Source organism: Phyllostomus discolor, chromosome 4 (genome assembly GCF_004126475.2).
Source record: "Phyllostomus discolor isolate MPI-MPIP mPhyDis1 chromosome 4, mPhyDis1.pri.v3, whole genome shotgun sequence".
Lineage (NCBI taxonomy): Eukaryota > Metazoa > Chordata > Mammalia > Chiroptera > Phyllostomidae > Phyllostomus > Phyllostomus discolor.
This window is the reverse complement of record NC_040906.2, coordinates 43288390-43303128: the sequence shown is the minus strand read 5'-3', so window position 1 is coordinate 43303128 and position 14739 is coordinate 43288390. Positions and strand designations below refer to the sequence as shown.

At 37.9% G+C, this 14739-nt stretch overlaps 1 protein-coding gene across 1 annotated transcript in view; it reads left to right on the top strand.

Annotated features, from left to right (window-relative positions):
* The window catches only part of ITGA4 (integrin subunit alpha 4), a 78672-nt gene that overhangs the window by 48059 nt on the left and 15874 nt on the right, over positions 1-14739 (top strand). The window contains exons 16-17 of the mRNA XM_028509976.2: positions 3285-3434; positions 5610-5686. Coding sequence (XP_028365777.1) covers positions 3285-3434; positions 5610-5686 — 227 coding nt within the window. The remainder of the gene's footprint in view (positions 1-3284; positions 3435-5609; positions 5687-14739) is intronic.

The window sequence follows — 14739 nt, the reverse complement described above, 5'->3', positions numbered from 1 at the left end:
TAACTATACTGACAGTATGGTATTCTAGAAGTTAATTGATTACCCCAACATATGTTCATTCTTTGTTAGACTGCAAGGTCTTTGAAGGCAGGCTGTTTTCTTTTGCACATTTGTATTATTCTTAGAATTGACACATTACATGAGACAGAAAATTGATGAATATTTAATCAATTTATGGATAACGTCTTGTTGATGCTATTTAAAGAACTATGTGAGGGAAAATCTGAACTTGTTCTGTTGGTATAGTGGGTAGGGCACCTGCTCTGGGGGTGTTGTGTTTTCTCAGGAAACTTTAGTGCCAGGTTGTTGATAGTTCTCCACCTCTTGACCCAAGCTTACTAGATACGGTGATTATAATTGCACATGGTCAAGGTCATGCTGCTTTAGGTTCCAGTCTATGACTCACACCTTCTCCCTCCCCAGCCCATTCCCCACATTGGTACTAGAGGGGCATTTCAAAAAACTCAAACCTGATCATATTTCATGCTCAAAATTCTTCTGTGTAAGAACCTTCCCATCCCCCTCCTTCTTCTGTGTGTGTGCATATATCACACACTCATCTCCCAACATTATGTGTGTGGATTTATGGGCTATAGACTGTGACTTAGGTAGTACTGACTTTCAGTTTTGTGTCCCCAAAGCCTGCCTCATACACAGCAGATCCATGAATAGATACTGTCCAATGTTTATACTTCAATATCATTTTTATTCATATTTTACAAATATTTCTGGCTCCACCCTTTAAATTCCTTCACTACATAAGTACAATAGGAGGCATGAGCCTATAGCTTAGTTCTGAAGTTGGCCATAAATACACATTTTCATGAAAGTCAGACAAGAAGGCAGACTTTGTGTAATTTCAGGCATGTGCTTATTTGCATGCTGTGGGTGTCCTATGTGATGTAATTGTCCATAAAAATGTGACATGGGATCTTTATTACTTTTAATGTAAATAGCACATGCCCATACAAATTAAAAATTTTAAGCAAATCTACTTTTTTCCTCCCAAATACTTAATTAGTCACTTTAAGACATTTTTTGATATTCTAGCATTTGTCCTTAGGTGGAGCTGTTAAAGTTAAGTAAGTGTGAATATCTGTCAAGTACAGTGCTTGCAAGAGCGCACGTACATTCTATATACTGTGAGAAAAGCATAATTAATAGCTAATTAGGATAATGAAAGTAATATACACCAGATGTAGAAAAGACCTTGTGGAAAATTAGTATGAATTAGATAACATGTGATTTGGTCAAAGCAAGCTTGTTGAGAAGAATTAAAACAGTGGACATGTGGAGGGATGATCAGTGGCTGTCTAGCTCCTACACCTAGGGGATAATTTAATCAAGTTTGCTATTGTAATACTCAGGGCTTCAAGCTGTTCCATTTTCACGAGTTGATAATGTGGGATTTGGGCCTTGATTTGCAGCATTCCTATATGGTCAAGTTTTTGTATTGAGATGATCACTTATCAAGTAATTTAATACAATCATCTCCACGTATAAGATTGGAAAAGTAATGAGATCTTGAGTACTGTGACTCATGCTCCAAATCTTCTAGGAACCACTTAATTAATACAAGTCTAATACTTGTTATGTAACTCATTTTAATGTTCTTGGCAGTGGTCTAATTTTCTTTCTTTAAAATTCTTTCCAAATGTTTACCAGAATTTCTTATTATAAGACACTGAAATTCAGTAATTCCTTGTTGGCTTATATAGTCACATTTTGAAAGCAACATGCACATAATAATGTCTTACATCTATTGAGACCTCAATAAGTGGCAGATATTGTGCTAAGTGTTTTATGTACATTGTACCATTGAATCTTCACAATAATACAGTGTAGGTATCGTCATTATCATTATTCTCATGATCATTATTCTGCTTTTCACATGAGGTAGCTGAACACAGATTAAGTAATTTGCCTAAGGTTACAGAGGTAGTAGGTGATGAACCGGAAATTTGAACTTCAGTAGTCTCCCTCCAAACCACTTGCTTTTCACCTCTGCAGACATGTATTGATAATGTTGTGGCTGATGAGAAAGAAGAAATATTACATCTATTTTTATAATCATGTAAAGGCATAGAACAGATGTAGTCTCTTATGTGACATATGCCATAATGTCACATATGCCTTTATTTTACTTCATTGATGGTATCAGGTTACTGTTGCTGTAGGTAGCACAGCAGTAATCTGTATGGAGGTACTTTTTCTGTCCATTAGAGATTATTAATTTTGGGTTTTTTTTCCTTTTACACAGTAATGTTTAAGCCATATTCCAACCCTGAGGTGTCTGTAGGTAAATAGAAACCTGGCCCACTGACATTACTAGTAGGATGTCTGTCAATTACAGATAAAAATTAAAGGAGGAAAAATTAGGATAATTTTAATAGAATAAAGAAGAATAAAAAGTAAAAAAATTATTAAGATGTTAAATTTAAAAGAATCATACTGAGTGTGATGGATTCTGAATGGGCTACAATTTCTGTGTAATTAATAAATAAATCCAAGAACTCTTTTTTTGTGAAGTATAAAAATAATAAACCTAGAAAAAAGTTATAAAACAACCAGCAAGAAGATCCAGTAAATAAATTTTATCCTATTTAGGATAAAATATTAAATATACAAAACAAATAACTTTGCTATATATCATTTATAACCTGTTAGGAAAGATAATTGGAAAAGGTCCATAAAGGATATGTTTTATAATATGCATAAAATCAAATGAATCAAATCATATCAAGATGTAATAAAAGATTGACTATGGTTGGGGACAGGGGAGAGCAACAGGGGAAAAGATGGGACAACTAACTGAACAATAATAATAAAAAAATAAATTTTAATAAATGGAGAGATTATATTTCTATAAGTCTACTAGAGGGAAATGTTAAATAGAATAAAATGTTCACTAGTACTTTGAAGTAATTTACAAGGAATTTATAGTGAAAAATGCTTTTGTTATAATTTCAAGTTATAAAAAAAAGTGTGCATAGAAGATACCATAGAAGAAAATATACCTAATAGTAGACCTTTTTGTACTATTGGATGGTTATAGTTTTTCATTTTTATGCTATTTTTGTGTTGTTTCCTAAAAACATGAACATTTTCATAATGTGAAAAAACATACACATTTATTTAATAAAAATAATTTAGATGAAAAGGTAAGATTTCTTTGACTTCCATGTGTTGTGTTGGGCCTTATGCAGGAAAGGAGGAGCTCTCTATATTTTTAAACTTACATGCTGCTTTTTGTTTTTAATTCATATGGTTTTAAATTTCCTTAGAAAGATGTGCGAGACATCCTCACCCCAATCCAGATTGAAGCTGCTTACCACCTTGGGCATCATTATATCAACAGACGAACAGCAGAGGAATTCCCACCACTTCAGCCAATTCTTCAGCAGAAGAAAGAAAAAAACAGAATTGAAAAAACAGTAGGAATATTTTCTTTTATTCAGAAATTGTGACATGTAACTACAAAATTGTTTTTTGAGATATTGCATAGTTCTGGAGAAATGAACTCTAATTTATTTTTAATTTTATGAATTTTTAATATAATAGATTTATGGTATCTTGTTTTTTATTTGTTTGTATTCTCTTTAGGATAGTGAGCTGAATATTAAAAAATATGCATGTAGTCAAAGCAGTGGTTTCTAACACAACATGTTAATTTTTTTTAAGATTTATTTATTTATTTTTAGAGAGGGAGGGGAGGGAGAAAGAGAGAGAGAGAGAGAGAGAGAGAGAGAGAGAAACATGAATGTGCGGTTGCTGGGGGCCGTGGCCTGCAACCCTGGCATGTGCCCTGGCTGGGAATCGAACCTTTGATGCTTTGGTTCGCAGCCCGTGCTCAATCCACTGAGCTATGCCAGCCAGGGCTAATTTTTTTCTTGATGCCCTGTTGGCGAGGAAAGTACATTGCTAGAAAGCACTCATAATGGGAGTGAGTTACATTCATGAGTCAGTTACTCAGGGTCGTCATGCGTGTTCAGTGTGTCTTTCTCTTTCTCATTTTCTGTCTCTTCTCTCTCATTTTTGTCTCCTTCTCTCTTACTCCCCCCACTCATGATTCACTCATGTCTTACTAGTCAAATTCCTTTGCTGGGTTTTACTCATTTATAAACATGTATTTATGTTGCATAACAGTTTCTCTTTTTAAATTTAGCTGCTTCCCAACCTCATGCCAGGACTAACTGCATTTTGAGATGGGTGCTGCATTCTAACCACCAACTGCTTTGTCCAGTTTATCCCAAAATATATCAGTTTCCTTGACAGTGTGTTTATTTCTGGGGGTCCAGCTGTTCAGAACTTTGCTGTCCAACAACACAGAGACATGGTCAACAGAATGTTTTGGGGTATGTTAAAAGCATTCATTAAAATGTTTGCTGGTGGCACACAGAGTGTGAAAGATAAAAGGGACATTTAAAGGTCTAGTTCATATCCTGTCCCAAATAAACTGCCCCTAAGTCACTTTAAGATATTTGAACTTACAATCAACACTGTCTAGTCTACAACATTGGGTTGAATAAAGATAACTTAGGAGCAAATTTTCTTTATTCCCACATATAAAAATATTTCTGGAAGCCAGTATTTTTCATCCTTCCATTTAACTTAACTTTTCAATATCAACTATTTTTTAATGTCTTTATTATAAGTATGCAAGCCAAAACCTAAGCAATTGGCAGTTATATTAAAATAATTCCCATTTTGACTCTTAGACCAACCTGTTCTACAGGTAAGAGTGGTAGAAAAGTTCCTATCTACCTCATCATTTAGAAGAAGATTTCCGCTTTCCTTCCCCCCCCCCCCCCCCGCCCCATATAGGCAGTCTGATCTGACGAGCAGCGTGCCAACCTGCAGTTGTTTGCCCTTTTACATACCTGACTCCTTCTCCGCCTCTCAAGATTCCTTTCTTTCCCGCATCTCATCTTTCTTCACCTTTACCACTTATTTTTCTTTTTCTCTTCTCTTTCCATTTTTTTTCTTTGCCCAGCTTCTAACTCAGGTCTTCTTATATATCTTGTAGTATATCTGGGTTCTGTTAAAATGCCTAGAGGTAAATACATTTTCAAACCTCTATGATAGTCTATCATTTCATTTTCTTCAATGTGTTGTTTCTGAAGTGACATTTCTGAATTTCTACAATGTGTTGTTTTCAACAAATAGAAGACTGCTGTCTTACTCTCTGCAAAATGAAGAGCTGTGCTCATGTGGAATAAGTGGAATCAGAGCAGCAGAAAATGGAGAGGAACTGGGCAAAGAGCGTCCTGGCAGCAAGAGATTTAAATACTTAAATAGGTCACTATCATAGTTGCTTAACATTGTTTTACAACTATTATGGAGGAGAAAAAATCATTTTTTCACCTAACAAATTTAGGCTTTAAATATGCTTATTGGAAGAAATTAGTACTTTTAGCCCTGTAATTATTTGTCATTTAAGCCTACTAACTCACTCTCACACTGAATTCTTCAAAAAGGGATAAAACAAGAAGTTATCAATTTGATTTATTTTTATTTTTCTCATGTATCAAGATGTCATAGTCTTTAAAAAACAGAAATACACCTACTGATTGAACTAAAAATAAAACACTGTCATATTTTATTTCCAGATACCCTTTGCAAGGTTTTGTGCCCATGAAAACTGTTCCGCTGATCTACAAGTTTCTGCTAAATTTGGATTTTTGAAGTAAGTGTAGTTCACTATTTGTTATTTATCAACCTGGGATAGTGGGTGTACAGGTGGGTTTCAGAGAGAAAAGGACTAAGAACTGACACTTGGGGGTTAGCAGCATTTAAAGAACTGAAAATGGATGACATTCTCCTGAGAGGCATTAAGTTCATCAGTCACATAATATGCACTTACAGATTACCACTTTTTGAAGGAAGGAGAATATGAGCTACAATGCTTTATGAAGCACGTTTTATTCTTTTGGCAGTAGCTGAGAAGATATTTCAGTCTTTAACAGTGGCCTTGGCCATCATCGTTAGACCTGTAGTTGTGTTTCAGACATTTGTCAGCGCTTCTTAATAGAGTTTGCATGGCAAAGTGAGCTAGCCTTCACTACATCACGCCTAGTTTGTCACCAAGAAAAATGGTCACATCATTCAGACTGATGTCAAAAATGAAGAGATTCCTCAGCATTCATGACATATTTGAAAGAGAATAAACTACTTTGTTCCTCCTAATTCACAGGAGGGGAAACAGTAAAAAGAAAATGTATGTGACATGCTTAGAAAATTGCCTAGCATATAGTGAACACTAGATAAATGTTGACTGCTGTTGTTATTTTATTATGGGAAATAAACTGTGATAATTTTGGCATGTCTAGATCCCCTAGATTGAAATCGTTTTGCATATCAGAGGGAAGGTGTGGACATGAAGAAGACTAGAGGGATGGAATGCACAGTTCAGGTTGAGGGGTGACTGTGTGTGGGAAATGGAAGAGGAGAAGGAGAAGGCATCAGTGGCAGGGCAGGAAAATGGGAAACCACATTGCAAGTAAGTCTGTAAAGGAAGCAAGTTTAAATTGGGGCATGTTGAATTCGGTGGGACTTCTGTATGCCTCTCTTTGATTGAAAATCTAGTTCAGGATTACTGTGGAATCCCTGTATGGTGAAATGTGCATTTCACAGAGAAAAGAACTGAAGATTAACATGTGGGGGGATTGTTTTATTTGAAGAGCTTAAAAACAGGGAGTCGTTGTAGGAGACTGAAAAGAACTACCTGGAGAACTGAGTGCACTGTGAAATGGCCAATATAAAAAAGAGAGACTTCATATTGTAAGACTTTGTAGGGAAATGAGATGGCGTAATGACTGAGGAAAGGTCATGGGAGTTGGCATTTAAAATGTGATTTGTGGGTAACAAAAGGATGTCAGTGGCCAATTTTAAGATAGAAATTTCAGTGCAGTAGTAGCCAAATGACAGTGTAAGTGCTTAAGGGAAGAAGATATACTGGAAACGTGGATTTATCACATGTTATTTATTTAATAATGCAAAAGCAGGAAAAAGAATGAGTTGGAGAGAAAATCTTTCTACTTATATCCAGGTGGCATGTTTCATCCCTCTTTGAACCGTCCTCTGAAGCAGTTGACAGCTTCTCACTCCCTCTTTCGGGTGTCTTTTGCTTTGATATTCATCGTCCTACCCCTTTGTCTTTCTGCAGCCCCTCTTTCTCAATTATCTTTGGAGGATCCTTGATTTTGGCTCTGTCGATGCCCCAAAAGGTTCTCTCATGCCTTTCTCACACTCCCATATTTTGGGGGATAATTTTGCCTACAACTGTGACCTCACCCGGCCTGCCTATACTGCCAGTGCCCAAAGCAGTATCTCTGAGTTCCGCATCCACACATCCTGATGTCTGTTGGACCTGTCCTCTTGGCGCCCAGTCACTCTCCACCAATGATATCACGACGATTAGTTACCAAAACCAACAACCTGGAGCTCAGTCTGCATTCTTCTGGCTTTCTTTTTGTTTTTTTCTTATTTTTATTTGTTTTTTTTAAAGTGTATCATTATGTTTTTACAGTTTTCTCATTTTCCCCCCTTATCCCCCCTCCACCCTGCCTCCTCAACCCTCCAGCATTCCTCCCCCCTCTTAGTTCAAGTCCATGGGTTGTACATATAAGTTCCTTGAGTTCTCTGTTTCCTAAAACATTTTTGACCTCTCTCCATCTATTTTATGCCTACCAATTATGCTTCTTCTTCCCTGTACCTTCCCCCCTATTCCTCCCTTCTCCCTCTGAAAACCCTCCATGTGATGTCCACTTCTCTGATTCTGTTCCTGTTGTGGTCATTCTCTTAGTTTTTGTTTTTGTTGTTTTTCTTTATTTTTTTAGGTTCATTTGTTGATGGTTGTGAGTTTGTTGTCATTTTACTGTTCATATTTTTGATCTTCTTTTTCTTAGATAAGTCCCTTTAACATTTCATATAATAAGGGCTTGGTGATGATGAACTCCTTTAACTTGACCTTATCTGGGAAGCACTTTATCTGCCCTTCCATTCTAAATGATAGCTTTGCTAGATAGAGTAATCTTGGATTGGTCGTTGCCTTTCATGACTTCAAATACTTTTTTCTAGCCCCTTCTTGCCTGAAAGGTTTCTTTTCAGAAATCAGCTGATAGTCTTATGGGCACTCCTTTGTAGGTAACTGTCTCCTTTCTCCTTGCTGCTTTAAAGATTCTCTTTGTCTTTAATCTTGGGTAACTTAATGATGAGGTGCCTTGATGTGTTCCTCTTTGGGTCCAACTTCTTTGGGACTCTCTGGGCTTCCTGAACTTCCTGGAAGTCTATTTCCTTTGCCAGATTGGGGAAGTTTTCCTTCATTATTTGTTCAAATAAGTTTTCAATTTCTTGCTGTTGTTCTTCTTCTGGCACCCCTATGATTTGGATGTTGGATTGTTTAAAGCTCAGTTAGTTTAATGTTCAAGTTGTCTCAGGGGTTTCTCAGCCTCTCCTCATTTTTTTTTTAAATTCTTGTTTCTTCATTCTGTTCTGGTTGGATGTTTATTTCTTTCTTTTGTTCCAAATCGTTGATTTGAGTCCTGGCTTCCTTCCTGTCACTGTTGGTTCCCTGAGTATTTTGCTTTATTTCATTTTGGGTATCTTTTGTGTGTTCTTTCATTTTTTTGACCAAGCTCAGTTAGTTCTGTGAGCATTTTGATTACCAGGGCTTTAAATTCTCCATCAGATAGGTTGACTGTCTTCTCATCGCTTAGCTTTTTTCCTGGAGTTTTGCTCTATTCTTTCATTTGGGCCATATTTCTTTGTCTTGGTGCACCTGTTAAGTTGTAAGCGGGTGGGGCCTTAGGTATTCACCAGAGCAAGGCAACCCTCTTTGCTGCGCTGCAGTGCTGCCTGTGGGGGAGGGGCCAGAAGGGGAACAGTGCAGCTTGCCTGCTCATCTCTAGACCACTTTACAACGGACTCTCGTGTGAGACTAGGAGTTTCTCCCACCACTGCAACCACCTAGTCCACAGTCAACTCTGAGTCTGAGTTTCCCATTCAGCCATCCCCACCTGCATGGTCAGCCGCCTCGCCTCGGTTTCTCTCCAGTCTGCTGCCTTACTGGTCTGGTAGTTCTGGTTGACTGTTTCTTTAATTCCTTGGTTGTCAGAATTCCATGCAGTTTGATTTTTCTGGCACTTCTAGTTGTTTATTGAGTTTAGATTGTTGTTATCCTCCTTTTGGCTGTGTGAAGAAGCAAAGCGTTTCTACCTCTGCTTCCATCTTGGCCGGAACTCACTCTCCTGCCTTTCTTAGCCCTGACATTCAATAAATCACTAAGTTCTACAATATTACCACCTAAATATATATATATATATATATATATATATATATATATATATATTTGTCCACCATAATTCTCTATCTCTACCACTATTAATCTAAACCAGGTACTTATTATGCTACATAGGTCATCAGGCTTCTCAGCTTTCTGGGCTACTGGCCTCTTTCTTTGCATTCTAATTCCTCTACTATAATGGTCCAGAGAGAGCTCTCTCACATGCTCCTCTGATAACAGCACTTCAATGGCTCGTTATAACCTAAAACTCTGAATTCCTTAGCATCCTTTCTCACTAATTCCACTGATGGCCGACTACTTACAGTTGCTTGGCCACACCATGCTTTCCTAAGCCTCTCTATTGTTTCACTTCTTGATTTCACTTCTCCAACTTATCTACTTGATTAGCTTTTATTTATCTTGTAAATGTCAGCTGTTTCCTAGGTGAAGTCCCTTTGGTCTCCAGGTATGTAACCCTTTGTCCTCCTGTACCCCTCGGCCCAGTGCACTTGTACTCACTACCATTTTCACCTGTCTCCATACCACCTGGTGAGCTGCTTCAAGGCAGGGCCCTGTCTTTTCATTTTTGTGTTGCCAATGCCTAAAACAATGTCTGCAACACTGTGAGTGACGAATGGGTGTCTGCTGAGGCTGGAACACGGTTCTAAAGAAAACAGCATATAATGGGATCAGACTCAGGTGGAGGAGTTAGCCTTAGAAAGAAACTAAAATGGTCCTGCATCTTGAGCTAAGCAGCTATGAAAAGATGTTTGACATTGGTTAGGAAACCAATGTGTGATTTTTCAACCACACATTGTGGAAGGAAATTAAATGTAGAGAATTCATGGATAGCCAGGATATAAAAGCAAGTTCATATTTGGAAAGCGAGGGCCTTTAGGATGAGTTTGGGAACTTGAAAGGCATGGGGAAAGATTCATAATAGTTGTTATGATGCATGGAATAGGAAGTCAACTAGGAACGAGTGAAAAGGTTAACAAACAGTGCTGAGTACCCCGCTGGGTGGAGCCACATATGGCAGAGAATAAATTAATTCTTTTTGCTTAGGCAATGCCAGTATAGCCTTGAGCATCCACTGTTGAGGGCCAAGAAGCCCTAACCTATTTGATTAATAATTGGATTTTAGACTTAAATTATCCAGATTGGCTGCTCAGCTAGTCCAAAAACAGTGACTGCTAACAATTTTGTATCCCAGCCAGTAATGTGATGCCTTTGTTGCTGTGTTAGTTGCAAAGTTTATAACCTTCCCATTTGTGTATTTATTTTCTTTCTAAAATGCTTAGTTTTCCCTGTGGTTTTGCTGCCTTGGGCCTTTGATATGCAGAGGTGTGTGAGGGAAAGCTTATGTAAGCTACAAATAAGTAGTGTTCTTATTTTTCTTACATCAGAAATCCCCACTGTCACTGCAGTCCCTCTGGCCTGTGAGAAAACAGAACATACTGGTACAAAAATACTACTAAGAATGCTTCTTTTTGGAATAGTGAAAATACATCTTCTTGAATTAACATTGAATTATATAATTTAATTATTATTTTTCTTCATTACATATTTTCTTGCAGTAAGCTATTACATTCTCTACTTTGCATTTTTAATTTGAAGTGATACTATTTCACTAAATGTCATGTAAATATCAAGTCCATTATGATTCTAAATGGCAGGCAACTTAGGGTAAGGCAGGGTTTCTCAGCATGGGGCTTCTGAGTCAGTTTCATGAGAATCACCTGGAATGCTCGGTAGAAATGCAGGTTCCTAGGCCCCAGACCATCCAAACTGGAAGCTATGGGGACCAGGCCAGAAGTGGTTATTATTAACAGGGCTCCCAGGGTTTCTTATTATACTAAAATCTGAGAACAAATATGGTAGTGGTTAAGAGTTTCAGATTTGAAATGAAACCTGGTTCAGGTTCCATATCTGCCCTTTACTAGCTGCATGACCTTTTTAGAGAAGCCTTTTAACTCTTATAAACTCCTTTTGTCATTGGTAAGGAGGTAAATAGTACCTACTTTATAAAAGATATTTTAAATATAAAATGTGATAATGCAGGCTGAGTGCAGAGCACAAGACTTACACATGAAGCTCTGATAAAAGTTGTTATTTTGATAAAGTATGGTTGGGATATTTATAGATTATGGTAAAAGAAAAAACCTTTTCAGTTTGACCATAAAATGAAATGTTGCCAATGAATTCTAAACATTTTCTGTGTGTACACTAGTTATTTGTCTAGAGTCTGTCTCTCTACATCCCCAAATGCTGCTGCCCATGACCGGGCCAGCAGGTCTTAGTTTCAGGAGGTCTGAAGGACCATGAATGCCAGTGTAAAATGTAAGCCCCACCTCTTTTGCATCAGTTTGGAAAGTTACAGGTGATTTCTACTTGGGAAATGGTAACTTATTTCAGGAATTCTCTAATGAGCACTCTTCTAATCGATTTTTTCAGCCCGCAGTGAAGGATTCTGACAGGGTGCTTTGCATTTTTAGTAAATTATACTCTGTCGGAGAAATATATGCTTGTCTCACATAGGTGTCCTCTCTCTTCTCTGTAATATAGGCAAATTGTGACCATATGTTCTAGTATTCTCTCGCCCATAAATCCGCTGTAGCTAATGGTATTTATGTGCCGAGAGCTATAAACCTGCTTTAGGTAAATGCATTTACTCAGTTAAGAACATGAGTTTCTGAAGACTGCAATCTAATGGACTGCCAAAAGCAAACTAAATAGTGCTTATGCACTCTGTCTCATGTTTTCATTAAGTCAAGGTTTTCTTCTGAATGTCTAAATTCTCAGAAGAATAAATCATATTCAAATGGACTTACACTGCAAAATGAAGGTGAACAAATATGACTTTATCAAGATTATAAAAATAAGAGCCGGTGTTAGTCATTACACAGGTAGTTTGAAATCTAGTTCTTCAGTCAGGCTTCCAGGGTAGGAGCTGATGTAGGCTTCTCCTGAACACTTGTTTTCACATAAGTTAGGAATGCCTTTAACTGCAAGTAACAGAATACCTAACTAATAGTGGCTTAAACAATAACAGGATTTAATTATTTGGCATACTATGCAGTCTGTAGGAGGCAGTAGCAGGTTTAGTGAGCACCTACCAAAATCTTTCCAGTTCTCTTGGCTTTTCCCTCATGGTCACTAGATGGCTGCAGCAGCACCAGGGTTCCCAACAAAAAAAAAAAAAAAGGTAGGGGGCAAGAGCAAAATTCTGTGTCCTCTTGAGGCTGCCTCTCCAGGAAGGCCAATGCCTTGGCAGACTTCTTATGCTGATTAACCAGACCTGTATCACATACTCACCCCCAAACCCAGCATGGTTGAAGAATGGATGTAGTCTTCATGATCACATTAGATCAATTAGGATTCATTTCCTGAGCTAGGGCCTTGTCTTCTGCAGTATCAGGGGAATGCTGCCTATGCTTTCAGTAGTCCATGGTTCTGTTAGCAGCTCAAAAGGGCAATCACTGTTGGGTAGACTGCAAGCAATTGCCAGCATTGGCCACTATACTGTTAGCCCTTAAAAGGGTTAGCCTAACAAAATGGTCCATTTTAAAAATGCAGGTAGTAGGGATATACAGGCTGGGCAAAGGTAGGTTTACAGTTGTGAGTACGCAAAACACAAAGTTAATAAAGCTACTGTAATAATTATAACCTGCACGTCTTTAGCTGTATGGGCAACTGTAGCTAAATATGCAGGTTATAATTATTGCAGTGGCTTTATTAACTCTGTGTACTCACAAATGTAAACCTACTTTTGCCCACTCTGTGCACCTCACTGATGGCACAGAGGTTGGGGAAGATGAATTATAGGCCTTGTACCCTAAAACATGCTATTTCCTACTTCAACCTTCCAATCCGTGTTCTGTTATAACCTTCTAGACTTCAGTGAGTTTGCCTTTGTTCAATAAAATCTTCTTAAATGTCAGATAACTGATGTATTCCAATAGACAAGAATTTTCCAGTATTTTTCCCCCTGAAGTCAGTAGTGGGAAAAAATAATTGATCTGGGCTTGCAGACCACTTGCCGAAGGCTACATTTTGTCAAATAAGTGACTCACGTATCTTGACGCAGGTACCTATCAGCTTATATTGTATTTTATTCTGGCACCTTTTTAAAAAGTTAGCTAGGAAGCACTAATTCATGTTATCAAGGCAAAGTACATTCCTTATACTGAGACTTGGGGAGCATCTCTTGCAAAATAGAACAGTAGCATTCATTCAAGAAAGACATAGAACCATGGTGCAAAAATACATAATTTTTCTATTTTTTTCCTCTTTCACTTATTAAGTTGTGATTTCGTATGTGCCCAGTACCTCGAGTTGTCTAAATTACGTGGATTCCAGGCTGTTTTGTAAATGTCAAGTCTGCGTTGTGCATGCTTTAATGAAGAATGAACTGTGATTCTGGGGAAAGTGCTGGTCCAGCCTCGTCACGCTTCCAGATGTGCACCTGGTCCTTTGTTGCGTCTCGCACAACAAGCTGGTGGGCATCTTTCTGGTGGCACCCCGTTAATGAATCAAGATAAAGATGTATGTATTTTTTAGAAGAGGAGAATTGTAATTATGATTATGTGGCAAAGTAGGTTAAAAATGGAAAATAAACCAGGAGCCTAGCTGCTGAAATGTGAACATTGTGTTTCGCTTTAATTTGCTGTTGTCTTGGAACCTGGCTGTTTATGCGATGCTTTCACCTTCTGTTGCTTGTCTAAGTGCCAGCTTCTTTCCCAAAGGTGTTCAGTGACTAATGCTTTGGTTACATGCCAGAATATTTTATAAATGTCTATTTCTAGGCAGCTCTTCTACAAGTCTTAATTAAGCTTTAATGTCAAGCTGAAGTTTACTTTTAGAACCTCCTAGGCTCCTTTCGTTGTAACATGATTATGGAACAGTAGGGGGAACACAGGATGGCTGTGTTCCTGCACATTTCTTTTCTGCGTCTCACATGGTGCCACTGAGCAGGTGCGTACTTCTGTGACACAGAGCTTTACAACACAGGAATGAGTACATCACAGCCTTTCCCTAAAGCTGGATCAAATTTTCCACCTTAAAATGATGGCCATGGTTGAGTGACTGCTTTGTTAGTTATTACATATCCTTCCTGAAACATCCGACTTCTCAAACCCAGGGATCAGACACCAGAGGGGGTATGTGTGGACACGTTCTTCATTCCTTTCTCCTTGATGTCTCAGGCACCGAGCAAGGGGTTATGATGACAGGAGAATCATTTTCTGTATTTGTGTATCCTAAGCTGTTTGAAGTAGACTAATAGATTTTAAATAGAGTAATATTATTTTGTATGCTTATTTTGAAACCGATTAAACTTAGTCATCAGATTGCTCTATGGCAGAAGTTGGCAAACTTTGTCCATAAAGGAAGAGATAGTAAATATTTCAGGCTGCAAAAGTGACCGCAGATGAAGGAGCGTGGCTGCGTTCCATTAA